Below are 26,739 nucleotides of genomic sequence, written 5' to 3' on the forward strand. Positions count from 1 at the left end.
AACCATCTTCCGAGATTGGGAAAACACCACAGATACTATTATCCTATCTCTCACCGCTCACTGAGGCTAGAAACCGGAGAACGCCTCAGGTAGAGGGTCGGACGAGGAGACATCGAACGTATCCGCCATCGGTGAGTGCTCCGTCCGGCTGATTGTTTACCAACCTCATATGAACGGGAATCTTCGGAATCCACAATCTAGAGTATCCGAGGAGGGTTGACGTGTTCACATCTCCTAATGTGTTGCGGTCAAAGTCGGGCCCTCTATAAGTATTCTGTCCAAGCTACAGCGCAGGAAGCGCAGGGAGTCGATCTCTTCCTTCAAAATCACTATAATCGGGTCGATACGGCATTTAGCATGATGACTATAGGAGGAGGAGTAGAGAGATCAGGAATACCAGGTAGGTGAGGAACTCCTTCTCTGTTGGCATATACGTGTGTATATATGTCGGGGGCCTCTTGAAATCTGACAACAGTGCTTACAACATCATGCTTCATCAATTATGCACTCGGTACGTGGATGATGTCCATCACCAACCAAATCGTTGCAACATCATTCAAGGTCATTGACCAACGTCACATCAGGTCAAACAAGTCGTAGCAACAGTGCCGGTGCACTTTGGATCTTGACATCAAGCTCTTTTCTCACTGTCGAGGTGAGTAGGGGACTCTTCATCAGAGCTGCCTTTGATGACGACCTCAAAGACCTCATCTGGAAAGCGAGACGCAGCAATGGCATCTATGACAGTTCTAAACACTCGAACTTCAGTCAATCCACTGTTGTCATTGGAAGATTCTGGCTCGAGCAAGGTCCAGCCAGCCCTCTCAAACCTTGAGCGGATGTGCTCGGTTAGGTTGGAGAAGCGAATCTCCAGCTTATCACCGCCGTACTTCTTGATCTCGGTGAAGAAACCTTTGAGGGCAGAGACAGCTGTCGTATCGATGTAGTTGACCTTGCTAAAATCGAGGACAATGACATGAATTGGAGGCAGAGCGTCGGTTGCGAGGCCCGCTTGCTTTCGGAGTCTTGCCACACGTCTCTCTCCTTCCACGGACCATATCCGATCCTTCTCAGATCCATTCACGCTGCTGTAAGCTGGAGCATGGTAGGTCTTGACATCATCCAGGATGATCATTCGAGTTCTCTGAGCGTTGGGGAAGAAGAATGATTCGTTGAAACGGAAGACGCGAGTGTCAGGAGGCAGATTCGGGGGGATTCCTCGCGAGTTCTCCAGCGAAACAGTGAATTCCGATCGTGTCTCTGCACCATAAGAACGGACACGTGAAAAGGCTTGACGAAGGAGACAAAAGACGATGTTCCACGCCACACCTGTGGCGATACCAACCTCAGTGCTGACAAACAAAGAGAGCCAGAAGGCAAGCATGGCTGCAATGAAATCGGCCAGCGAAGTCTTCCAGAACTGATAGTACGTTCTGGGGTTACCAATCAGGGGCCAAATGGCTGTGATGATGATGGCAGCAAGAGTGGCCTTTGGTATCCAATAAAGAGCGCCCGTGAATTTGTAAATGGAAAGGATAACGAAAGCAGTGGTGATGATGCCCGAAAGCGGTGACTTGACTTTGCAATTGGAGTTGACAGCAGTTCGGGACATGGCTCCTCCCACACCCATGGCACGGAAGAAGGAATTGAAGAAATTGGTGATGCCAAAATAGCAAAGCTCCTGACTTGCGTCTGTGACATAGTTGTTGCGGGCGGCAAAAGCCTTCGCGATGGCAACATGTTCAACAGAGGCAGCGACAAAGGCGGCGATACTGCGGCCAATACATTTCTTGATTAACTCGCCGTCGGGCATTCTGGGGTTCTCTATGCGGCTCGCAGGGACCTGACTGACTTCGAAGAGATAGTCACTCTTCTCCCTGCCTTTGTTGACGCCGTAACTGATCCCGGTGAAGAGAAGCAGTGCAATAAAAGCACGAGTGATTGAAAGGAACCAGATGATCCGGTTCTTGCTTCCCCAGCGGTCGCCAATCTTCTGGAGGCCAACGAGGAGAACTACTCCGCTGAGGCCAATGCCCGCAGCCCGACCGTTGCAGGTACCAAAGTTGTTGAAGACATCATGGATGATATTTGCAGTGCCGTCCCGAATGTTTTCCTCGCCAATCAGATTTTTGACTTGGCCAAGACCGATGACTATGGCCGCAGCAGAAATGAAGCCAGTCAGAACTGGGGTGGAGACGAAGTCAAGCAGGAATCCAAGCTTCAAGAAACCCAGAAGCATTCCGTAGACGCCCATCATAAGGGCGACGGCAGAAGCGACCGCCTGCTCTGTGTAGCCTTCCTTAGTAAGTGCCTCGACCACATCAGAGGTGAGCAAGCCGATGAGCGATGTGGGTCCTGTGGATAGATCTGGACGGTGTTAATGCGAGAGCATGAGCTAGGAGACACAAGTCCGCAGGTACCTTTGGTGGTTCCCATAAAGGCATACAACACCGCTGGGAGCCAACTGGACATGAGACCAAATTGCACCGGGATGGTGGCAATCTTTGCATATGCCAGACTCTGAGGGATCAGCATAAGAGCAAGGGTTAAGCCAGCGACGAAATCGTTGACAATCCATCGATAGTCATATCGAGGGAGCCACCCGATGATGGGGACCTTCTCTGTGAGATAGAGCAGGATGGCGGCTGGAGCAGCATGTATTCCACGCACGGCCAGAGAGCCCACTCTGTTCCATGTCACGTCGTTGCGGACATCATCCGCGGCTCTGGCAAGAATCTTCATGACGAGCACTTGCTGAATGGGTACAGCATCAGGTAGCAAAAGATATGTGAGGCTGACTCGGCCTTCTCGGATCAGCTGGGTCAAGCAGTCTCGAGATTGAAGAATCTAATTGTATATAGACCGTGGGCTCAGCAAGGGGAGTGATAGTACTTGTAGAGTATCAAAATTCATACCCCTCCCGGGTATGGAGTCTCGAAGAGGGAGGCATTGCTGAGGGATGCGTGTATGGCAGATCATGATGGAATCTGCGTATCGGGACGCTAAGCAGGGTGACAAAGACTAGGAGATTCGAGCCACGAATGGCGATTGCTGCTCGAATCAAGCGTGACAAACCACACAGAGCCAAGTGCCGCCCGTATCTGCAAGCGAGAGGCAACAAGGTGTGAGTGTGCGTGTGCTGGTGGGATTGTTCGTTTCTGCAACAGTGGAAATTCTCCAAATCCTGTCAAGGACCTGAGCGGGCGACCAGAGTTTAGAGACACTTCGGAGTACTTAGAGCGTAAGCATAAGCACTCCTCCTCCATTAGAAGCCTATCCAAAAGTCCAAGACTTCAAGGGCACCCCTGTAACTCCACAGTTTCAACAGTTTCAAGGCCCAAGACCCCGTGCTTCTTATGCGGGGGAGGGACGCTCGGGACACGGGCGGTCATCATCAGTTTCTCTGAACCACTCATCTTCCCCAGCTGACCATAGCTTATCCTGTCCACACCCGCATTTTCTGAGACGCTTAATCGATGAACCGGACAAGTCATGAGGATGTTGGGCAGTGTCGTCGATGATGACGCCTCGTCGCATGAAGCAGATCTCAAACTCGATCTGTGGTTACCCGTACTGTGGAGGTGGCGATTCATCAGAAAACTTCGTCTAGATAGTTGACTGAGAGGACGATGAAACAATGCCTACTGTTCCAAATTGCTGGTTACTCCGCATAGTTGAACGGGCAGGAGAAGCATGGTAGCGACAGCGAGGTTGGCAGATTTCACGGCCTACATCATATGCATGACATGGAACATCTCGATTTGGCACTTGTCGCAATGCTGTCGCCGCCGGGTGAAAGAATAACCATGAGTAGCAGAAGCACGAAAGCAAGAAAGGCGCATGGAAACTCTGAAATTGTCCTCGGTGCCAATTCCTTGCTCCCACTACACATACGTCGCGACGACAATTTGTCCCCCTGGTCAATTGTCCATGATGCAGGTACTGCAACCCTCACAAAAGGGAGTTAAATAGGTTTAGCTGGGTTCATATCAACTTCTTCTCTATTACGTCGGCGATTGGCATCAAGAACTCGCAACCCGTCTCATTGACGGTTACCACAACGGTGCATTTGGAAGACCTTGGAGTGGGGCTGAGAGCATGTATGAGCAAGCAAAGTAATCATGTAGATCTCACCTGGCCAGACTCTCTTATGGTCGGAACTTAACTTTGAAGCTGCGAGACTAGAACGGGGGTCCTCGTTCACCAACCTGCTGTCTCTATAACCAATGTCGAGTGAGAAACCCGATGCAGACTTGGGTCCTCCCAGCTTTATGCTTTTTCAAATGCTTCAATGCTGTAATTAGAGTCCATCTATCCTGCGTGCAATTCTGAAAGCTTTTTGCATTGTCAATATTGACATGTTATGGTTGTTTCCAGAAACGCCTACCCGGTGGAAGACTGTGAACAGAAACGGACAACAGATTGACGATTCCATGCTCATGTAAGGTGGTTTCGAGCAAAAATCACAAGGAGAAACCCGACGGATGGTCCACCTGTGAGAGTCCAGTACCACCGTCGTGGTCGTTCGATATTCCAAATCCATAGATTCCGAGGATACAACAGCAGGCATCGATTTGAGAACGACACCAAACCTCTGTAATGGATGAACCTTTAGCCTTGAATCCGAAGCCGAAGTGCAGTGGTTGAAACTTCTCAGGGCTTGTACTCCCAACCGCGAAGCATTGGCCGAGAATCTTGATCCATTTCGGAGCTGAAAAGCGATTGGAGTGCGCATGTGTCTCAGTATAGACCGCTGCTCCGTGATCTCTCCAAACACATAACCGGAGAATGCGTAACAGGAACACCCCAATGGAGTGGCCAACGTAGGGTTACATCCTGTAGTCCAGCTTGATGATCAAGGGAAAACAGCAATGATGTTAGTAGCGGGCAATTTGATCAGCCGGTAGCTGCGAATGCGTTGTCCTTGAACCCGTTCCACAGCCATGCGTGGATACGGGCATCCATCAGGGGGCTGTGGGGGTTGAGGCAGCAGCATTAGAGGGCCACTGAGAAAGCAGCATCCCATACGCTGACACTAGACCTACCACTTCCTTTGTCAACGGACCGGTGGGAAAGTGTAGCGGATGTTGGCGAGCAGAATGACCCGGCTTTTAGATTTCCACGCCATGTCGTGCAACCATCGAGCTGTAACAGACTTTGCGTTCACTTCGATATGTATGAATGAATGACAGTATCATAGAGCCATGATAAACGCTTAATGAATTAGCCAAGGGCGGCGTCGTGCCCAAGATCATCACAAGTACCGTCAGACTTCACGAATTTCTTTGATGACCTGTCTGCATCTGTATCGTCAAAGTTGTGATTTGAGACCCGGAAGTAGTCCATCCGAGAGTAGTCCATCAGACGAAGTTCTCACTGTACCTCAGCTAGAATGCAAGAAGGTGCCTCGCATGCATTCATCCTGCACGATGAAAACGTCTGGCGGTGGTGTTTCTTTGTGCCGACCATGACCGACTAGGTTTAGCAGGGGAATCTTCTGTTTGCGACAGCTATTCCTTTTGCTGATTCGGAATCTCTAGAGAGTATGTCTTGATTTCCACACGCATAGAGAGAGACATGATTGCGTCAAGTTCTGAGATTGGAACCGCTCGAGCAGCCCAAGGCTCTGAGGAAAAGGAGTTCTAGCTTCAAAGCGTCGTCGAGCAAGTAAACTATGCGCTAACATCCTTTAGTGCCAGATACGGTCAAGCCTTAACCGCAGATGGCTAATCAGATCTACCAAATAAATTAAGCCTATCTCATTAGCTCCAGACCTGGGCTCGACAATTGACCTCCTCTATGCCGACATCACTGGCTCTCTCACGCCCAAGTTGACGCTTATGTGAGACTGTTGTGATAATGTCACATCCAATGATTTTGTATCCCGTGTTGCTACACATACACACGCATGTAATTTCCTGCCCTGATGTCCAACATTCAGTACCACGTTCAGTCATTTCGGCGGGTATTCTCGACGAAGCAGGCTCGATGGCCCGTCATGATGACCACCGAAGCGTTCATGGCTGCTCGTCTTCCCGTGCCGCTGCCTGCCCATCGAACTGATTTCCTTGACCTCCTCTGTATATCGGCACAAGAGATTTCATCGAGTTTCAACATGTCGACCCTCCCTAGCGCGTCCCAACGCCTCGCATAAAACAGTGTCGCCGCCCTTTAGACATGTAGAGTTGAAGGTCTACTAAAGATCAATTCCCTTGGACTCGCCACCATCAGATCCCACGGGACCAACGCCGCCGGCTGCTCCCCCATTGACATTTGCAAAACCCACTCTAGATCCCTGCTGGGCATGGACTGCTTCCTGCATCATGCGCATTCCTTCCTCTGGGCCCTTCAGGCTTGCTTGCTTGAACGTATTCTCCATATCCTTCATTCTCTTCTTGAAGGCAAGACGGTCGAGGAAGAGCTGCTGCCGTCCCTTCTCAAGATCTCGACGCTCGGCTTGGACTATTTCTTCCATTTCAGCAAATTGAGCGAGTTTGAGCTCGAATTTCTGAAGAGTCAAGTTGACGGCCGCGCCAACGAGGCGAGTCAATTCACGTTCTTCATGGGATGCCAGGCCAGAGGAACGGGCAGCAACAGTGGCAATAGCGGTGGTGGCAATATCATTGACCACGGCGGATGAACCGGCAGCGCTTTCTTCGCTGGCTTGTGTCTCGTCCACGTCCATGGCATCCTCAGCCTTGAGTGGTTCCTTGGGTTTGGCCGTCTCGGTGGCATCGCCTTGCTCTAATTGTGCGCGAAGTTCTTTTTGCATGGCGGCAATCGACCGACCCGAGGCAGCCGCAATAACGCCAGGGTCCGCGAGCTGGGAAAGGAATGTGATGACTGACATGACAGGGTTCTCGAGTTGAGATATTGGGCTTCGTCCAGACAAGGCTTTTAGGGCGGCGCCAGGATTGGGGCCGTCTTCGAGATATCTGTCTTGAATCTCAAGTTTTAGGAACTTCAACACACATTCTTCCCTCGTTCTTGTGCCGACGTGCTTTGAGATCTCATTCCAGTCGGAATCAAAAAGTTCAAGAGCTTCGAGAAGCAACAGGGTTTCGCCGTCTGTCCAAGGAGCGTCCTTGTCGGGTATTGAGTTGTATTCAGGTTCTTCCATCTTGACAAAGTCGGATGACCGATGGTTACTAGGCATTCTAGACTGGAAATAACAATTGGGGCACAGGTCGTACTTGGCTTCGCTTGCCGTGGTAGAGGCGGGGTCGGACTTGGCGTAGTGAAAACGAGATCTAGTACAGTCAATGCCACATGAGAAGCAATTGAAGGTCTTCAAGGGTTCTCTGGCGGCCTCGTCCATGGCCTTTGTGGTGGCATCGGCAGAAGAGCCATTGGCAGTGGCACCTTCCCCGTTGGTCTGCTTTTCTGGGTCTTCACTCGGCTTGATCTCCTTGCCTTTGTCGTCGTAGATATTGCGCCGAAGTTCAAGATTCAAGTCTGTCTTGGATGACGGCGTGGCAGATTTGGCACGGTCCGTGGACGGATGTGGTTTACCAGTAGTGGTGAAGGTGTTTGGGCCTGGTTGGAAAGGTTGCAAGCCGCGAGGAGTATCGGCAATCACTCGAAAGTGACCTGTAAAAGGAGGACCGATGTTGGCAGGGCGTGTTTGAGGGTCGACCTGTATGGATTAGAAGGGACATGGACGAGGGTAGGATGGAATAATACCTGATAATTGATTAAGCCCCACTGCTCTAAGAAAGCATGCACTCGCATAATGGCGCAGACATCACCTGCCAGATTCCTCCTACAGGCTGTGACGGTAAGATACTCAACTGGGTTTAGGCGGTAGGTGTTGATCATGAAATCCCGATAGTCCTTGTAGACCGCAGGGGTCTTGCTTCGGTTGCGGGTGTTGAAGAATTCAGGAAGAGACTTCTTCTCCAAGGCGTGAATGGTGTGCATATCGAACCACGTGCTGTAGCTGGGAAGAATGATCTGGTGTGTCTGGGCAATTAAATGAGAGTTTGCAGCAGCTTCCAGAGCAGATTTGGACTGGGCCGTATTGACTTCTGCGCCAGAATCTCCAAGGGCTGGATCTTGCGATTCGGCGACAGCGTCCTTTTCAGCATCGGGGTCTTCAATTTTGGCATCGTCATCGACGCCGCCCATTTCAGCATCTTCTTGCTCTGCGTCTGGATCGTCCTGTGCGGGTGGGGATTTGGGCGCATCTAAAGGATTTGCTGATACGGTAGGGTCTGATTCTGCTGGGTCATCTGATCAAGGTGGAAGATTAGTCTCGCGATTCGTATGAGGCTTTGCATGTGATTGAGGGGAGAGAACATGTGGGGCTCGTGTTTAAACGCGTACCTTGTGAAGGAGGGAGCTGGGGGTCTGTGTTGGAAGAAGCGGCGCCAGTACTAGTAGACACTTCCGCGCCTACATCGGGTGTTTCTTGCTTGAGGTCGGCATCTTGAGATGTGGTATCGGCCATGGTGATGAATGGACGGGGAGGACTGTGTGACGACCAACGTATTGATGTTTGCGCCGAGCGCAATGATGGATTCAAATTCTCACGGCGGGTGGGAAAGTCGACTTGTTTTGAATTTGCGAATGGCGGGCGTAGTTACAAGGGCTCAACGATACTGAGGCTTGCTGGGCGTCGAGGAAAACGGCCTTGCCACCGAGTGTTGATTGCGTGGAGTCGACAAATACCGTCTATGGAAGGTAGGTGGATGAGACTTTGGACTCTTGACACGCTGCATTCAATAGCAAATGCGTGGAGGCTTTGGGGAAATAAAGTGACTGCGAGTTCTTGAAGCGATGGCGCCGCGAAGACTCCTGCATATGCCAAGCCACTTATTCGATCACGTGATACGGCGCGACGAGGCTTCAGCCTTGCGCGGCTTCGGTCTGTCTTACTTAAGGATTCTCTTTTTATTCTTACATGTCTTGTTGGATATGGTTAATAAAATTGAGGAGATGTGCCTCTAAATGTTCACCAACTGATGCATACTGGTTCATATCATATCCTGGCTGGTCAATCGTAGTGAGAGATCCTCACGCGCAGAACTCTTGGCGCAGGTAGGAAACACGTAGGCCTAGACTAACCAAATCTCGAGGTTCAGGAAGCTCAAGTTGTCGTAGCATTGGAGTTCGAGTTGGGGTTGGGGTCGGGTTTGGTATTGGCATTGGTGTCTGTGGATGGTTGACCGGACTCCTCGGTAATTTCCTGCACAGTCGTCTTTCCAGCTTCTGTGTTGGTCTCATTTTGTCGAGGATAGCGCATGGCTGATTGCCCATGATATGCGTCGCGGCCTGCAGGACGGCCAATGATGACGTTGGGCGCGGGCTTGTTGCGTTGGTGATATTCTTCGGCCTCTTGTTCCCTCCCTTCGTCTGCGCGACCAGTACATACGCAGCGGCACATCCAAGAGAGAGGAAATCCTGAGTCGGTCACATATTGAGATGCCGTGTATTCATGTGTGCGCCTCATGATGATTGATGTAAAAGCGGCGTGATATCATCCGAGCAGTTTTGAGAGATCACCTGGGGAAAGTGACGGGCGTCAGTCAGTATATACTGCTTTTGAGGAGGACAGATGCGTTTTTAGAAGTCCTCTTAGCATTAGGAGCTGTTGCCTGAGGTAGGAACCTCCGAGGCTCTTGGCTGGTGAGGGGTGCACACAGAGCATTTGTCTGGTGGTGGAACATGGGTTTGAAATTGTATATGGAAGAATGGGCTTACCTGACGTGTACGATAGAGTTCAATGAATACGGGCCCGAGTACAGAAAGACCTCATACATCAGACATGGAGTACGAACTGCCAGATGCTTGAGTCCATATCTTAATTATGTACCAAGTCCTTGCGCCCAGCGTTGCATCGCCACAATGGCCGAGAGGCCTATCGGGTATACTCGTAGACGGGATGCTTTAATTAGGTAGGTACCTACTTTAGGTACGAACGCTAGGTATCCTAAGTACCACGCTTGGGCATGCAATTATAGGGGCCGAGGGCCCGAGGGTCCACGGGGTCCTTAGGTGCCCCTCGGCCTGCTCTTGCGGGCTTAAACCCCAAAGCCATAGGGCTTAACGCCCCCTGGGCCAATTATGCACGACTTTGGCCTCCATTGTTGGAGTTCCACATATGGACCCACAATCCACAATCCACAATCCACTCGCAATTGCACTTTGCACTTTGCACTTGCACCCGCATAGGAAAGACTCGCGCAGTCAAACTCCAAAATTCTAGATGTTTCTTTTAGGTGTTCCTTTGCAACCACCATTCAGTTATCGACACAACTACTCCCACCAGCAATTTTCCCTCTGCTTCGCTCACCCTTTTCCGTCGAGTTACTTTACACCCCTACACTTTCAAGCAGATCATACTGTAAGTTGTACCCTCTGCGTATCCCTCTCCCAAAATGATGAAATACCAGCTGGCACCAGGCTGAGAAGATTTGTACTCTTTAAATGCGGATCAGCTTATAACGGCATTGCGCCTACAATCTGAAATCAAAATTCACCTTGACTTTTTCACCGTACTTTCTATGGTGTTTGTCACTAACTGTCTCTGTCAAGATTCCTGACCTCACCCTCCTCCGACTTGTCCAAGTGCGATCTCCCTCATCCTCTATTTTGTCTCGACCCCCGACATGGTCCTCCATAACCCAAACAATTGGCATTGGGTCACCAAAGATGCCGCTCCATGGGCCAAAACCTATCTAGATACTGAAGTCAAAAAGCTGTCGGCAGAGGAGGATGGGGTTTCTGCGAAGATCACCAAACTCACCTCCTTGGACGGCGACGTCGAAGTGAGCCAGCGGAAAGGCAAAGTCATTACCATTTACGATGTTGTATTACAGCTTGAATATGAAGGTGAGCATCCAACAACGGCTCCACTTTATTTCCGCCCATCTAACCATATGTACAGGCAAGACTCGCGAAGGCACCGATGTCAGTGGCAGCATCAAAGTTCCAGAGTGTGCATACGACACTGAAGCCGAGGAGTATGTTGTACGTTCCAGTGTTGCACCCACGGCAACATCAGCCCCATGTGGCTAACTCTCTGTCAGTTTGAGATAGACATCTATTCGGAGCAGAAAGAAAAGCAAGCAGTAAAAGACCTCGTCCGATCAAAACTGGTCCCCGAACTCCGCACTGTCTTTTCGACTCTTACTCCTGCGCTGATAGCCGAACATGGCAAAGACCTCCAACATGAGCCAGGTTCCAACCCTTCCAGCGGCTTTGCTACTCCGACCTGGCATGCTCAGAAAGAGCGAACTCCCCTCACCAACACTACGACGACGACGACGACGACCACCTCAGGCAAGTCCTCGATCAACACCACCACCGTGACCGCCACCGATGAATTTCGCACTACTGCCGATGAGCTTTTTCAGACTTTTACCGACCCTCAGCGGTTAGCTGCATTTACACGGGCACCTCCCAAGGTTTTCGAAGGTTCCAAACCAGGTGCCAAGTTTGCCATCTTTGACGGAAACGTCACGGGCGAATTTGTGACCCTGGAACCCCCCAAGAGATTAGTGCAGAAGTGGCGGTTGGCGCAATGGCCGGAAGGTCATTTCAGTACGCAGGAGATCTTTTTCGACCAGAATGACGTCGACAAAGTCACCAATATGCGGGTGAGTTGGACGGGAGTGCCTGTGGGACAGGAGGAAGTCGTGCAGCGAAATTGGGAAGGATATTATGTGCGCAGCATTAAACAGACATTTGGGTAAGTGAGGCTTGATCTGGCTGGCAAGATTTCATGTCGCTAATCCATCACTGTAGCTTCGGCACAATCCTCTAGGAGTTCAAGGGATTTGCCCACCGACTGGATTGACATTGACTGGAGCCTTGGGTTGAAGCATCAAACCTGTTGATGACAGAAATTAGCAGGTGTCTTATCGAGTGCTCGTAGTTCTGTACCCCTAAGGACGAGGGAACTACCCATTGCAGCAAAGCAAAAGCATTTCAGGAGACGAATCAATGATACCAACTATACGCATACCATGTTGTTGAGGATCGCGTTTTTACTTTTCAACTGCCCGGTTTTCATGTTCCGTGTGAATTTGTGATGGTTTGGCTGACAGGGATACCAGGGCCAGAAGTACGGGATCTCGTTGAGGTTTGTCTGGCCCCAAGCTACGTCATGAATGACAGTTTGCAAGTTTGCACCTTCCCCAAGTCCCTTCCTTCCTCACCACTCACCACCACGTGTACCTGCCGCGCCTGCCTCCATGTCTCTCTCCCTGCATCGCCACAAGGTGGCATCTTCACTTCTTCCTCTCTCTCTCTCTCTCACACACATTTTGCTGATCTCTTCGCCCCATGTCTTAGCTGCTCGCTTATCTTGATCGTCGGTGGGTGACACAGCGTGGACCGAGGCTAATTGTTGCTCCCGTTCATGAACAGATGACTGAATCAGTCCTATCACTCCAGCACTTGCCATCTTCTGCCGCCATTCTCTAGTCCAACCAATAAATTATACCCATCCCAACATGTCGGAAAACAAGCAGTCCGGACCTTCTGATGATGGCCAAAGCCCGAACAGCGACGGCCTGACCTTGACATCCATCTTGGACGATACCCAGAGGGCCGACCTAACCCTTCTTGTCGCCAGCCTCACCGAGTCAATGCGCCGATTAGTCCTGGATAATTTTGATTCTGCTGCGGGTCTCAATAAAACTCTGCTTCGACAAGGCATGACTGAGGACGAGAAAATCATGGCGTCAGATCCTTCCACCGCTGATGTTGGCTTGTATGAACGAGAACGCAAACTCAAAGAAGAGAGCGACAAAAACCTTGCCACACTCAAGATGAAGAACCTGAAGAAGAACGCCCTTAAGTCGTATGACGAATGGCGACAGGAGGTCATCCAACGTGTAGGCCAGGTTGTCAACAGCGAGCGCACAGCCCGATCTCAGGTCCACAAATCCTCAGGCAAGGTTGATGTACCGAAACCACAAGCCCCCTCGACCACAATTGCCCAAGTTCTCAATGTCTCCAACAAAACCGTCAATCTGAAATTCAGAGATCTCTTCCCTCCGACCAAGACACCCTTGACCAAGATGGCGATGAACCAACGGACCCTGATTCTCCATTCACTCTTATTACTTCTCCTGTCTCTCGAACACTACAACGCGTATTCACGCATTTTGATGCTCAACCTCACATCTTCCCTCAAATTGCCTCTCAAGACATTCGAGCAAGACGAATACACCACCGCCAAAGGTCTTCTCGAAGCCGTCAAGGAGTTGTCTGCCGACGCCGAAACTAAAAGGAAAGCCGAACAGAACAGAGAGTCTAGGAAGTGGAAGGTCTCCCTCGCCACTGCCGCTGGCGCTGCCATTATCGGCGTCACTGGCGGATATGCCGCCCCGCTGGTTTCCGCTGGGGTAGGCTCCGTCATGGGTGGTCTGGGCCTGGGCGCCACTACAGCAGCTTCCTATTTAGGTGCTGTGGCAGGTAGCTCACTTCTTGTCGGCGGCATCTTTGGGGCATATGGTGGAAGGATGACTGGCCAGATGATGGACAATTATGCACGGGAGGTGGAGGATTTTCAATTCCTACCGGTTCACAGCCGAAGCGATGGCGCAAGAACGAGCGAAGACGACGAAGAGGGCGCCACGCATGCCAGCGAACATGACCACAAGCTTCGTGTCACAATCTGTATCTCAGGGTGGCTGAGGGAAAAGGAAGAAGTTGTGAAACCGTGGCGCGTCTTGGGCACGGGCGCCGAAGTATTTGCCCTCAAGTACGAACTAGAGGCGTTGTTGAATCTGGGCAATGCCATGAACGGAATGGTCGAATCAGCTGCCTGGGCCTATGCTCAGAAGCAGCTCATTTCGAGCACCATTTTTGCCGACCTTGCTGCTGCAATGTGGCCCATCGGCTTGATGAAAGTGGCTAGGGTGATCGACAACCCCTTTAGCCTTGCCAAGGGTCGATCCGAAAAGGCTGGTGAGGTTCTTGCTGATGCCCTGATAAATAGAGCTCAAGGTGAAAGACCAGTCACATTGATCGGGTATTCCCTAGGCGCTAGAGTCATCTATATGTGCCTGATGAGCCTGGCAAAACGCAAAGCTTTTGGTTTGGTTGAGAACGCGGTCTTGATAGGTTCACCTACGCCTAGTGATACGAGTGACTGGAGAATATTGCGAAGTGTCGTCGCGGGACGCGTGGTCAACGTTTTTTCCGAAAACGACTATGTGTTGGGATTCATGTATCGGACCTCTGCTGTGCAATATGGCGTGGCCGGCTTGCAAAAGATTGAAGGTCTTGCAGGTATCGAAAATGTGGATGTTTCTGAGGATGTCAGTGGTCATCTGCGCAATCGATACTTGATTGGCAGCATCCTAAACAAGATCGGATTTGAGGACATCAACTTACAAGCCGTGGAAGAAGAGCGCGCAGAATTGGTCAAGATGGAGGCTGAAGAGAAGGAACAATCGAAGCTCTCGCAGCGTCGGTGGCTCATTCGTCGCGAGTCTGGTGGCGGAAAGGCTGATGAAGCCGCCGAGGGAGAGGCAGAGGCAGAGGAGCTTGAAAAGAAGGTACACGATCAGACAGAGAAATCTCTCGTCACTAGAGCTATCGAATATTTCTACATCCCGGGAGTTCCTGATGCCCAAGATGTTGAAGGAAAACGAGCAAGGGCCGAAAGCCTAACAGCTACAACTGTTGAGAAAACTGCAAAAGCTGACCAGAATCCCTCCAAAGGCTACGCCAGTTTGTTGTATAGCAAGCTTCCGAGCATGCCACATGCGAGCAGTTCTTTCTTGTCAGCTCCAACAAAGCAAGCTCGGCCATCAAGAACAGATGCCGCCAAAAAGATCAACAACCCTCCGGTCACAGAGCCTGGTGATTCAGCGGAACAGAAGCAAAGCTATGCTCAACAGGCATCATCTTACCTCTCATCTCTCCCGAGTGTTCCAGTACTTGGACGTGGTGCATCCAAATCTCCACCAAAAGCGTCGAAACAGAGCTCAAAAGGCACTGTCCATGAGCAAGTGAGTTCCAAGTCCCAGAAGGTGGTCAGCTCAGCAACCCGGGTGGCCCAAAGTACGGGCTCTGCCTCCACCGCTACTGCCGGTATGGTCTCTGATACTGTCACTCCGACATTTAAAAATGCATTGAACCCCATGGATAACCCAGCCGTCAAATCCGCACAATCAGTCTCAAAAGATTCACCAGTGATACAGCACACCAAGGATAAGATCCCAATACCTGTACAGAAACAAACAGAAGGTGTGTCTGATCTCGTGGGGACCACGACGCAGAATACAGGCCAAGTTCTACAACAGGGCTCAGAGGACTCGTCTCGCAAGGCCAACGACGTGAGCAAGTCAATCATTGACAAGTCTGGTGAGGTGGGCCAAACAGTAGGCGGCAAAGCGAAAGAAACTCCCAAACAAGGTCAGAGCTATACTTCTCGTGCTGCTTCATATCTGCCAACTATCCCGAGCATGCCGAGCATACCATCTCTCGGCTTTGGTACCAGAGAAGTAAAGGGAGAAGGAGTTGAAAGCAAAGACACCCAGACCACATCGAAATCGATATCAACTCAACCTGGACCACCCAAATTGGGAAAACGGACAGAATCAGGATCTCAGAAGCCTGACGACAAGGGACAATCTGCGGCAGTGTCATCCCCAAAGAAGCTTCCGCGGATCTCATCTGGACTCAAATCACCCACTGTACCCACCAGCCTTGATAGTCTGGTGAATGGAGTCAGAAGTCCACCTACAAGTGTACCGACGCCAGATCTTATCAAACGTGTCTCAAGGGTGAGTACTGGAAAGAAGCAGTCGAAAGACAGCAAACAAGGTCTGGAACAGGGCAATGACAATGGGAAAGGGTTGAAGCGCCGGCCGCCAAAGCTTGGACCTCGCAAGTCCAGTGGTCAGCAAAATGTACCAAAGGAACCATCGCCAGTAGAGTTGGGAAGGAAACTGTCAACTTTGGTTGGGCAACAGGACGGGCATGATAGTGCAGGCATAAAGTCGCCGCGTGCTTCGACGTCGACACACTCAGCTGCCGCCAGTAGCAATGCAACCCCTTCAACACCAGGCTGGAGAGCAGCCACAAAGGCAACCAAGTCCGCAACATCAACAGTAAAAGATGGCACGAGCAAGGCAGCCGTTGGTGGCAGGCCCTGAGGGGACCTTGTGGGTTCGCACAGCACCAAAAGCGAAGAGAGATGTCCAATTTGCTCCTTGAGTACAACACTTATGAGACCGGCCTCAAGTGCCTTTGGTTGCACGTCTCAACGAAACGTCTATTACAGGGATTGTCTGTTTAAAATGTAATGGGTTTCAAATCTAGCATGACATTGCTTTTTGTCCTTTCTGGATCCGCATTTGCGATATCTATTCTCCAAATTCAAGTCTCAAGCCAATGCACCTCTCCCACCAACACTCAACAAAGCATCTCGCTGCTCATTCGATACATTGACCGTGGGAAGAGGCTCCCATGATTCGTCACTAGGTGGCTGGAGGAAGCCAATGGCGACCAAGTATGCAAGGTACAGCCCGATGCTTCTCTGGGTAACCCACTTATTGGACCACGACGGCTGATCTAATTTGAGTGCGCGTTGCGCGTTGCTGTCGTCTAGCTCAGGAGACTGCATATTGGACGGGAGGTCGTTGTGCACAAAAGTGAAAAGCGGCATGAGTGCGAAATTGGTCGAGTTAGCCTGGCTGTCCAATTCGCTTGTCCACGGGTTGTAATCGGTCTGCTTGCATTCGTATCCGTACGTCTCCAGCGCAGCGAGATATTTGTTGAACGGGATGGTCGGCCGGCCAGTGACCTGAGCAACTTGGACTCCTTCGTCGGTCACAGGGTGAAACGCACTCGCCACCACAGTTCGAGCCACCTGGTCGACGGGGACCATGTTGACTTTGTTCTCGATGTTCGGTCGAGCCTTGAGTTGCACACATCCCTTCAACATTCGAATCAAAAAATCGTCTGTGTTGGTTACCCCGGTCTTCGAGTCGCCCAAGACGTAACCTGGTCGAACCACAGTTCCTCGAAGGCCTCTGCGGCCAGCTTCGCGCGTCAAGTACTCCGATACCCATTTGCTCTGACCGTACCCTGTAGTTAGACCCTCTTTACTGGAATGGAGGTCATCTGCTTCGCTAAGTCCTGCTCCACCTGCCGCTTTGATTCTTTCAGATTCGACCAAGAAGTCATCATGATCCAACACACTCGTCGATGACACAAATGCAAAGAGTTTGGGCTTTCCTTCAGCACATAGTTTGAGGGCTTCAAGGGTACCTGAGACGTTGGGAGCCTTGAGCTGCTCATAGTTCTTCAGCCAGTTGACCTCGGCCCCATTGTGAATGACAATATTGGTTTCATCCACAATTTGTTGCCACTTTTCATCTGAGATGCCAAACCGGGCAGGTCCAAGATTTCCTGGCACGTAATCAATCCGGGAAGACCAGGCTTCTGACCAGACTCCATATGCTTGACAAGTCAACTTGACCCGAGACGCTGCCTTTGCTTCATCCTTGGCTCTGACGAGAACAAAGACCTTTTGTACAAGCGGTTGGCGTTCCAAGAGGTCTCTCAAAACAAATGAGCCCAAGAAGCCTGTTGCACCAGTCAGGAACACGACAGGGTTGGGAATGTCGTCGGAAGATCCTGCATTCTTGAAAGATCCAGGTAAGGTTGCAGCAAGGGTCAGGGCATCGTTGCCATAATCGTCTACAGTCTCGGCAGTAGCGTCTCCTTCAAGAGCTCCGAGAGCGTCGGATGCTTGCAAACTTTCAATGATGAGTGCCATTTCTCGCAAGGTTGATCGGTTATAGATTTTGCTGATAGCCAAATCCACGCCAAGGTTCTTCCGAACTTGATATGCCAATTGTTGTGCCTTCATACTCTCACCTCCGATCTCGAAGAATGATTCTGTGGGCTTGATGGTTTTAGGGATCAGACCAGGAACCAGATCAGCCCAGATCTTGGCCAGAGCCAATTCTCCATCAGTGAGGGGCTGTAGCATGGAAGATTTGCGTCGTCTGGCAGATGTGAGAAGCTCAGTGTCTGGGAAAGGCAACTTGGGCTTGTCGATTTTACCGTTCGGGTTCAAGGGCATCGATCGCATGGGGACGATAACTGAAGGAACGGCGTACGCTGGCAACTTGGACCGAAGGTATTCCTGTAGCTCTTGCTGAAGGAGTCGAAATCGTTGGAACCGGGCTCGAAGTGATCCATCATCGCCTTCAACTTGATCGGGTTTTCCCTTATCGGCGAGAAATTGTGTCCAAGCCTTGAGTTGAGGCACGACGTAGCTGACGAGGGTTTGTTCTTCAAACTTGTCTCTACGAACAAGAGTGACGTTTTCTCTTACGAGTGGGTGCTGGGATAAGTGAGTATCGATCTCGCCCAGCTCGATACGGAATCCTCTGATCTTGACCTGGTCATCAGCTCTGCCCGAGCATTCCACGTCACCTGTTGGTGTGTAACGACCAAGATCTCCGCTTCGGTAGAGCCTGTCTCTGGGGCCTTGGTAGAATTCGGTCCAAGGCTGACCTTTGTATTTCGCCTCAAACCGCGCCTTATCCTCGGCTAGACCTTTTTCATGACCGGGAAACCAATTCTGTACAAACTTCTTCTGGGTTAGGTCAGGGGTTCCCAGATACTCTTCAGCGAGACCCGATGCCCGGACGTAGATCTCGCCCAGCTCTCCAATGGCACACAGTTTAGTAGGGTCAAATCGGTTCACCACAAGCATTTGCACGTTATACATGCCACGTCCTGCGGGAATGACATCCTTTAAGCCATCGAGAAAGCCGCCCTGCTCATTTCGCGAAGGGATTTCATAGTAGCTGACGGATCTCTGAGTCTCTGTAGTTCCATACATGTTGACAATGTTCACATTGGGAGCTAACAGTTGTAGCGATCTGCAATCTCGTTTGATGAGAATGTCACCAACGAAGAAAGCGTGGTGAAGCTTTTCAAATTTGGCGACGGCTCCGCCCACCAGAATTTGTCCCATGGCTGGGGTCAAGTGGGTGACTGTCGCCCCGTGCTCTCGCATCCATTCTGCTAAACGTTCATTTTGAATGTCATTCTTGGCGGGAACCAGTAATTGAGCGCCCAAAAAGAGGGGAGTAAACATATCTCGTTGAATTGGATCATGTGCAATTCCACTGAGCATGGTGAATTTGTCGTTTTCTGACAGCTTGAATGTCTTTGCCATCCAGTCAAAGTAAAATGCGAGGGAATAATGCCGACCTTTGACACCCTTGGGCTTGCCCTCGGAACCAGATGTGAATGAGAGTGTTGGTATCGAATCTGGTCCTACTACAATACCGGGTCCTTTTGCGCTGAGGGTACGAGCCGTTTCGAAGATGTCCTTTCCGTTTATCTGACCACCTTGGAGGTAACCATCATCTTGCAGACGCAAAGCGGGAACTTCTGTCCGAAGCTGTAGGTTCTCGCCGATAAACTGTCGCACCTTGTCAGACAGCTGTCCTGCATCTTGAGTGGCCTTGTCAATGATGACTAGGGCTCGAGGTCTTGAAACATCGAGATAAATGTTTTGCCGGTCAGGCGGGTACTGAGGGTCGAGGACGGAGAATGTGCCTCCTGCCTTGAGTGTGCCCATGACCGCAACCACCAGGTCGACGCCGCGATAAGAGTAAATCATGACCACATCACCGCGCTCTAGCCCGGACTCAACGAGGTGATGTGCTAAGATGTTGGAGGATTCATCGATTTGGCGGTAGGTGAACGAGCGCTCGGGCCCGTCTTCTGACTTGGTCTCCACGACACAAGTTCGGTCGGGGTGAGCTTGGGCGTTCGCAGAGAATATATCATGGATGGCACCACGAAAATTGGACCACTCTAGATCACAGGTTGGATCTGGCAGCAGCTTTTCCTCATCGGTGGTGGCAAAAACCAATGCTCCGATTGGGGCCGCGGGGGCTGCGGCAGCACTTTGAAGAAAGACGGAAATTTGTGCGAGAATACCCTTTATCCTGGCACTAGAGACCAGTCGCTGATTGTATCGTGCGCTTAGGCGGAGTTGGCCTGACTCTGAGATGTTGTAGGTGAGACAAAAGTCAGTTGTGTCTACACTGGTAGGAAGGCCAGTCTCGGCGTCAAGAGTTTGGAAAGCGGCAAAACGGAAGAGGCTCTTCTTGTCGGAGTGAGCAGGGATCAAGTGAGAACGGATGGTGTCGAGAGAGACGAGCCTCGCAGAAGCTTGGGTCGAAATGTCTTGCACTCTTTTGAGAAGATCCGAGAAAGGTTCAGAAGCGGAGGTTGAGGTGCGAAGAACAAAAGCCGGAGCATTTGAGGCGGCATTGGTGCCGATGCTGATGTCTTCATCGCCAGTCAACCTAGCCACCAATGCTACAATAACAGCCTGTACAACATTGACAGGAGGGGCTATTGAGGACAGTGTCTTCAAGGCATCTGCCGTAAGGCCTGGGGTAGTGAGAGATTCAACAGCCTCGATAGATCGCTTGGGCAAATTATCTGAGGTGACCTCTGGGTAATCTCTGGTCAGAGGGGATATCGTCTGATCTTGTAGTTGAGATGCCCACCATGCCAGGTTGGCATCACCCGTACCCAGCGACATGATTCAAGGCCAGTGTGAGGGAGAGAGTTTGGTCTGGATGCTGTTTGAAGTCCGCTTGGATGTTGAAGAATTTCTTCTTGAACCAGCACCTATCAGTTCTTTCCAGAAGGGGAAATTGTGACGGTCAGACGGATATGATTGTTTCAAGCTGTTTGATGGTGGGCTGATGTAGCTGCCAGAAAAGTGATCCAATGGATATATTCTAGCAATCAGTTATAATTAAGCAAGGCTAGAGAGCGTTACAAATCTCTGGATTAAGTAAAAAGTTCATTTGAGGCATTGATAAACAAGTTGCTGTGATTTATGACTCCCAAAGCTTCTCAGCTTCTCGTCAGACTGTTCTCAAAGTGAGTTTTTGTGTGCAATCACCAATTGCTGCTTTCTGGGCAAGTGCTGGTGAGGGATCTTTTCGGAACAAAGTCGGACCGGAAGAGGGTGGCACCTTCCACTTCTCATCCCCGGCCAGTAGTGACTTCCCTCCCGTGGCTCCTGAACCAGGAACGGCAGGCACTATGGCTGAGGTCTGGAGCTAAGGGAAACGGCGCATGCTTATATTCGTATGCATAGTCAAATGCACCTGCCAAAATTATATATTTCCAACACTGCATTACGCAATCCCCTGACACGCAACTGCCAAACTGCCACTTTGGTGTTTGTTTAGGGCAGGTGCAGGTGAAGGTGACAGTGAAGCATTCGTCTCTTGAGAGATTTCTATCTTGTGTACGCGTGGACCCGTTCAAGGTCAACATAACTCTTTGCAGAGGGTGAACTTCTCCTTTGACCATCGATATTACGGGTTACAGGTTACACGACTCGATACAAGCACCCCTGGACCACTTCACACCACACCATCCATCATCCGTGACAAGCATGGTCGATCGTTGGACTTTGGCGGATTGTCTTGTCTTCTTTTCGCCGGTTTTGTTGTTTCCAAGATTTGTGCGATAATGGCCTTGAGGCATGTCACTCGTTACCTTCTCCTGGCTGCCATCTTGCTTGTCGGCATCCTGCTCTTTTCATCCTCTTCTCCGTCGGTCGTTTCCGTTGTCGATCATGTCAGAGATCCTGTTGCCTACGTCGGAAGCCTGAAGGACACCCTCCCAGATTTTCGGTTTACCTTCCACAACTCCGCCCACAAGCCGCCGGAGCAGAAGAACAGTACCCACGGTGATAGCTCATGGTACAGCGACTGGACATGGCTAAACCCTTTCTCTTCTTCAGTCACCCTTGACCAAGATCGAATCGTCCTCCCTCCACAAGCCGACCGTCCTCCCGTCTATGTTTTCTACGACACCACCATCAAAAGAGATGCCGAAACACAAAAGGTGGACCAAGAGCTTTTGCTGACCTGGAGGAGGGCATGGTGGGCCCAAGGCTTTCGTCCTGTCATCTTGACTGAGTCAGATGCCATGGGTCATCCGCTATACCAGACGCTGCACAGCAAAGATATGCCTCCGCAGCTCGAGCAAGAATTCCGACAATGGCTTGCTTGGGGTCATATGGGCACAGGCCTTCTGGCCAGCCCGTTCTGCTATCCCATGGCCGCCTATCACGACCCGCTGCTGTCACATCTTCGAAGAGGACAATATGCGCAATTGACAAGGTTCGAAGGCCTTGGTCCAGGGCTGTATGCTGGTGAAAACGCCCAGATCAACGACGCTATCAAAGCTGCCCTCGACAATGTCAAATTGAATTCATTCAAGACCGTCTACGAAGCCATCCCCCCATCTCAGTTCCAGATTGAACAACCTACCTCGATTGCGTTTTATGATTCCCATACTATCACCAAGAAGTATCACATTTTAGCGCAGCAGCTTGTCAAGGAGCCCAATACTGGTCGACGATCTCTGCACAATTTGATCGTCGGTCATCTCCATACCGTATGGCAAAACACATTCAAAACCGGAATTGCCGTGCTACAGCCACTTGCTGCCCATACATTTACACTTGTCAAACCCTCCAAAGATTTGGCCAATCTACTCCTTCAGTGCCCTCCTTCCCTGCTGCAATCTTCATGTCCACCAAATCAACCAAAATGCAGTCCATGCGTTGGCTCCAAAATGACCGTCACGGTGGCCCCTTCGTTTCGGAATACGTCGAGCCTATTCACTATCGCCATTGTGCCACATCCTTATACCATGATTACTCTAACAAACCAGACTGACTCCATTTCTGTGGGCCATATTAGACGTCACACCCCGCGAGATCCTTGGATCACCGCCGTAACCCGAGACATCCTGGGTGATGCGCGTGGTGGACCCAGCCGTGTGGTCAGTCTCAAAGACGCCGTCGCTTCCGAATACGGTCGAAGTCGAACACTGTGGTTTACCACTGAGCACTTTCCAGAGGCATTCTGGCCACCACCGCCCCCTCCAAAGTCCCCCTCCAACGATCCCCATCCGAACCAGGAAAGAATAGCTCCCTTTCCAGATGACTGGCTGGAGGAGCTGGATTGGCACTTTGGCTTTCCAATTCCTCGCACCTCCCTATCCCACGGCGAGTCACTTCCTCCAGTGCCAGGGCCGGAGCGCTGGAAAGCTCCCGCTGGTGTTCCCCAAGAACGAAAGAAGAGTTCCGACCCTGACCCACCATCTGACGAGCAGAGAACCATCGAGACCAATCTTCTGCGAAAGGCGAGGGCCACCCTAGACAGCAAGGATGAACATTTTCGGACTATTCGTGCCGTGGCTGAGGCGTGGAACCTGGCGGATACCGAAGCGTGGAAATTTGTCAAAAGCTATCGTGCTCGCCAGATCGTAGAGCGAATGCAGTTCGAGGAGGAAGAGTCGTCATACAGCCTTGGAGGGTCTCGAGGGAACACTCGTTGGTGGCGCCAATAGACCAATTCATTGCTTAGCATTCCAGCACGAGAATCAAGATCTGTCAGGACAGACTTCTCTCGGTCATGCCAAAGACGTGAATCATTCCTGCCGAGTTCAACCATTCCACGCGACGAAACTCCCCGCTATGAGGTAAACAAGGCACATGTTAATGACTATGTTTTGTCCTGATAGTGGCGGACTCGAATTAAAGCCACTGAAGATTAGCATCTGAACATCGAGACAGATGTTTGCCCCGATGACAGCGAAGAACGTCGTGCAATACACCTCGTGTAGCATCAAACTTGGCATCGTTCTCGCTTGACCTAGGAGCACAATCATTTTCGACAGCCATATGAGCATGATACAGCGGAGAGTCATGTCGACAACCAAAAATATGGTCCTGGACTTGCCGAGAAGGAGTGGCAAAGAAGGATGAGGCTGATGATGGTTGTTGACGCTCTGCGATGACTCATGGCTATGATATGTTCGCAGGGGCAATGTGTTGATCATACTGTGTGCTGTCGACGATGTGCCTAGTTGTGAGGATGGCCCATGATTCTCTGGGATGAGGGATGTTGGAACTAGACCATCAAAGGGATGGTCTTCATTGGGCCAATGAACCCTCGGACAGCGCAGCAAATTCTCCCAGCTTCCTTCCCAAATACACGTGGCCAGTTCACGGAATACGTTGATACCTTTGAGCCTCGCCTTTGATTTCAACATGACACAAGGTCTTGACATATCTCTGAACGCCAGTGTCGCACAGCACATGCCTAGGTCGCATGGATGCCAACCGTCGCCATCAGGAAAGGGGTAATGGCCACCCGGTTGGAGATGTGGCTTGATTTCAGGCCAACGTGTCTGCACCGTCTCGTATATCGTTTCTGCATCTCGACCCGTCATTCGAGTCTGAGTGTTGGGGTATGTAGAATTAAAGGCGGCCGCAATAGTGTCAAACGAGAGGACGGTTCGAACGTGATACCAGATGACGAAACGGACATCGGACGCCAGCCATACATGGCCAGACGCTAGTTGGACGAGAAACAGTTGGCCGACTCGGTCTGGGGATAACATGGGCCTGCTTCTAAGTTTCCCTTGCCATGGTCCTGGCCCTAGCGGATCCGCATGTTGTGAGTCTAGCAGAAGTTTGTTTGGCGACATCGGAGGAAGTATCAAAAGTCTTGGGACCGATTAGAGTCTGGTGCGCTGGTATCGGAAATCTCGTACCGACGGCCCGGAGGAGCGAATCCCACAGGACAAGGTGCTCAGACTAGTGTTTATCAGCACCAATTTCTGATGATGGGGCATGGAGAGAACGATTGGGATTTACTTAAGGAACCAGGGTTGTTTGCTACAAATCCTGGCGTGGCATTCCTCTTGGTAGGCATGACAACGCAAATGTGTATAAACTTGCATTCCACAAGGCTGGTTGCGGGTGCACACATGAAAATGACGTGTTAGGGGGATGATCTACTGTTGGTCCTTGTCGTGTTGTCACTTCTAATGACCTTGGTCCTAGAGAAGTACTTGATGTCCACGAAGGTCCAATTCATCTGGGAGTATCAAAAATCCAGTGAAATGCACCTGCTTCAGATACCAATGATATCTATTTACCCCAGCTCAATATCCAATCCTATCCCCCTCCTCCACCTGATGATGTCCTTCTGTTACAGATAGCCAGAGTCTTGAGCACCAAGACCTCTAATCCAGTCATAGACGCGGGCTGGCTGAGAAGAAGTCGCCGGAGGAAAAGGACGGTGACGCTGGTCCATGGCAAAAACATTGAGACTACGTAGACGACTGAGAGTTGAGAATGAGCTTTTCTTTACGACGTTCACTTCTCGTTCAAAGAAGAAGAGTTGACAGCCAACGAGGAGATCGTTCGCGTGGAAGGATCGTAGACGCTTCTGGTGCTGGTAGTGACGTCGACCGTCGGTGGTGAGTTGATCAATGACATCCCGAATTGACTCGCTAAGAATATCCAGCTTGAGGAGAATGATCCATGCTCGTGGCCAGAAGCCGGAAAGGCGGGGGATGCTGCTGTCAAGGACAAATTGCGTGAAAATGCGAATTTCATGGGCCATGGCGGAGATGATCAGGGCCAGCTTGGTAAGCTGAGGCCGAGTCTCGTTTGATCCAGGGGTATCGATGCAGTCCAGGATATTAGAGATACTGGCGTAGAAGTCTTGATAGGTCAAAAGGGCGGCACAGAGAAGGAGACGAAGTTTTGTTCGTCTCTTCTCATGCACTGATTGTGGATCACGTGACCATAAGCCAGCAACGAGAATGGACTGATGTTCAGAAAGATCTGTTGACAGGGATAGCCGGGGCGTTGGTGGTCGGACATAGACATGCAGGCTTGGAGCATAAGTTTGACGGGATGTGCTACTGACTGAACTGGCCGACGGATGTTTTGTGAGAGCACATGTGAGTGTAGGTTTGTGAATTGGTGTACCACCTGTACCGATCTGCCCATCATGACAGGCTTGGATTGGCGTTGTCGAAAACCAGAGAGCTGTTCTCTGAAACAATTTTGTGAAGGACCATGTTATTGGGTCATGTTGGGAACATTGAGTCTTGCATAGCTCTTGGGTAGAAGCATGTGTAGCTCGTGTTTGAAGTTGAACTTGATCTGTGTGTGGTAGATGAGGCGAGAAAGGTTCTTTTTCTGGCAGCTGAAAACAAAATAATGAAGACCAAAGCTGATCTGAACGGTAAGACATGAGTCTAGAGCAAGCATGATCGTAAAATGCCGAAGGGGAGGTGATCTCTGCAAGGACGATGGTTCGGATGAATCGGATGAAGTCACGAAGAGATAGATATTCTTGTGACAACATGGCAAAGAGATCTTGGGAAAGCGAGACGAGTGTAGAGTGAGGCGGAGGGAATGCCAATGGTGAGAGTATGTGAAGATTAGCCATGTCCCCGCTGTGATTGTGAATATCAGGGCGATAGTGAACGCAGGATTTCTCACACAACCTTCACATGCGCATCATCATCCAGTTGATTGAATTAGCGCGTGCCTGTAGATGGATCGATATTGTCTGGACAGAGATAGCACTGATCTGAGCGAGGTCTTTCCCTCTGAAAGTTGCCTTTGAAAAAGGCCACAACTCACCTTGATGTCGCTGGTTGATTGTATTGGAAGGAGAATCAGAAGGGCAGTAGGTGCTCCCCACATGTTTCGTGCGTTATGAGTTGCTCAGAGCGAACCAAAACGTCGTCACCAACGACATTGAACACAAGTTCCTCATCATCTCACTGTTCCAAATTTCAGTCTGCATAGGAAAGAAAAGGAAAAGTGGGAGAGAAAAAGTGGAAGGAGAAGATGTGATAAGCATCGGATAGATGAGGCAGGAGCAAAGGAAG

At 50.7% G+C, this 26,739-nt stretch overlaps 7 protein-coding genes across 7 annotated transcripts; 3 read left to right on the forward strand and 4 right to left on the reverse strand.

Moving 5' to 3' along the window:
* Nucleotides 1–5,716: 5,716 nt before the first annotated feature.
* Nucleotides 5,717–8,838, reverse strand: PV10_01913 (uncharacterized protein). The gene is made up of 3 exons (XM_016366171.1): nt 8,326–8,838; nt 7,684–8,231; nt 5,717–7,636 (listed from the first exon to the last, which is right to left on the reverse strand). Exons 1-3 carry the CDS (start codon nt 8,447–8,449, stop codon nt 6,197–6,199), a joined length of 2,112 nt encoding a protein of 703 aa, XP_016229820.1. The 5' UTR covers nt 8,450–8,838; the 3' UTR covers nt 5,717–6,196.
* On the reverse strand, nt 8,825–9,901 carry PV10_01914 (uncharacterized protein). Its single transcript, XM_016366172.1, has 2 exons — nt 9,703–9,901; nt 8,825–9,504 (listed from the first exon to the last, which is right to left on the reverse strand). Exon 2 carries the CDS (start codon nt 9,449–9,451, stop codon nt 9,089–9,091), a length of 363 nt encoding a protein of 120 aa, XP_016229821.1. The 5' UTR covers nt 9,452–9,504; nt 9,703–9,901; the 3' UTR covers nt 8,825–9,088.
* A 709-nt stretch (nt 9,902–10,610) lies between these two features.
* PV10_01915 (uncharacterized protein) lies at nt 10,611–11,767 on the forward strand (the record flags this gene model as incomplete). Its single annotated transcript, XM_016366173.1, has 4 exons — nt 10,611–10,833; nt 10,889–10,971; nt 11,031–11,692; nt 11,749–11,767. 4 exons carry the CDS (start codon nt 10,611–10,613, stop codon nt 11,765–11,767), a joined length of 987 nt encoding a protein of 328 aa, XP_016229822.1.
* A 691-nt stretch (nt 11,768–12,458) lies between these two features.
* On the forward strand, nt 12,459–16,118 carry PV10_01916 (uncharacterized protein; the record flags this gene model as incomplete). The annotated part of the gene is made up of 1 exon (XM_016366174.1): nt 12,459–16,118. The coding sequence occupies one exon, from the start codon at nt 12,459–12,461 to the stop codon at nt 16,116–16,118; it is 3,660 nt and encodes a 1,219-aa protein (XP_016229823.1).
* Nucleotides 16,119–16,268: 150 nt separating this feature from the next.
* PV10_01917 (L-aminoadipate-semialdehyde dehydrogenase) lies at nt 16,269–20,836 on the reverse strand. The gene has a single exon (XM_016366175.1). The coding sequence runs from the start codon at nt 20,546–20,548 to the stop codon at nt 16,349–16,351; it is 4,200 nt and encodes a 1,399-aa protein (XP_016229824.1). The 5' UTR covers nt 20,549–20,836; the 3' UTR covers nt 16,269–16,348.
* A 316-nt stretch (nt 20,837–21,152) lies between these two features.
* On the forward strand, nt 21,153–24,994 carry PV10_01918 (uncharacterized protein). The gene has a single exon (XM_016366176.1). The coding sequence runs from the start codon at nt 21,496–21,498 to the stop codon at nt 23,386–23,388; it is 1,893 nt and encodes a 630-aa protein (XP_016229825.1). The 5' UTR covers nt 21,153–21,495; the 3' UTR covers nt 23,389–24,994.
* A 43-nt stretch (nt 24,995–25,037) lies between these two features.
* Nucleotides 25,038–26,291, reverse strand: PV10_01919 (uncharacterized protein; the record flags this gene model as incomplete). The annotated part of the gene is made up of 1 exon (XM_016366177.1): nt 25,038–26,291. One exon carries the CDS (start codon nt 26,289–26,291, stop codon nt 25,038–25,040), a length of 1,254 nt encoding a protein of 417 aa, XP_016229826.1.
* Between the last annotated feature and the right edge of the window lie 448 nt (nt 26,292–26,739).

The sequence above is a fragment of the Exophiala mesophila genome (genome assembly GCF_000836275.1).
Source record: "Exophiala mesophila strain CBS 40295 unplaced genomic scaffold supercont1.1, whole genome shotgun sequence".
Classification (NCBI taxonomy): Eukaryota; Fungi; Ascomycota; class Eurotiomycetes; order Chaetothyriales; family Herpotrichiellaceae; genus Exophiala; species Exophiala mesophila.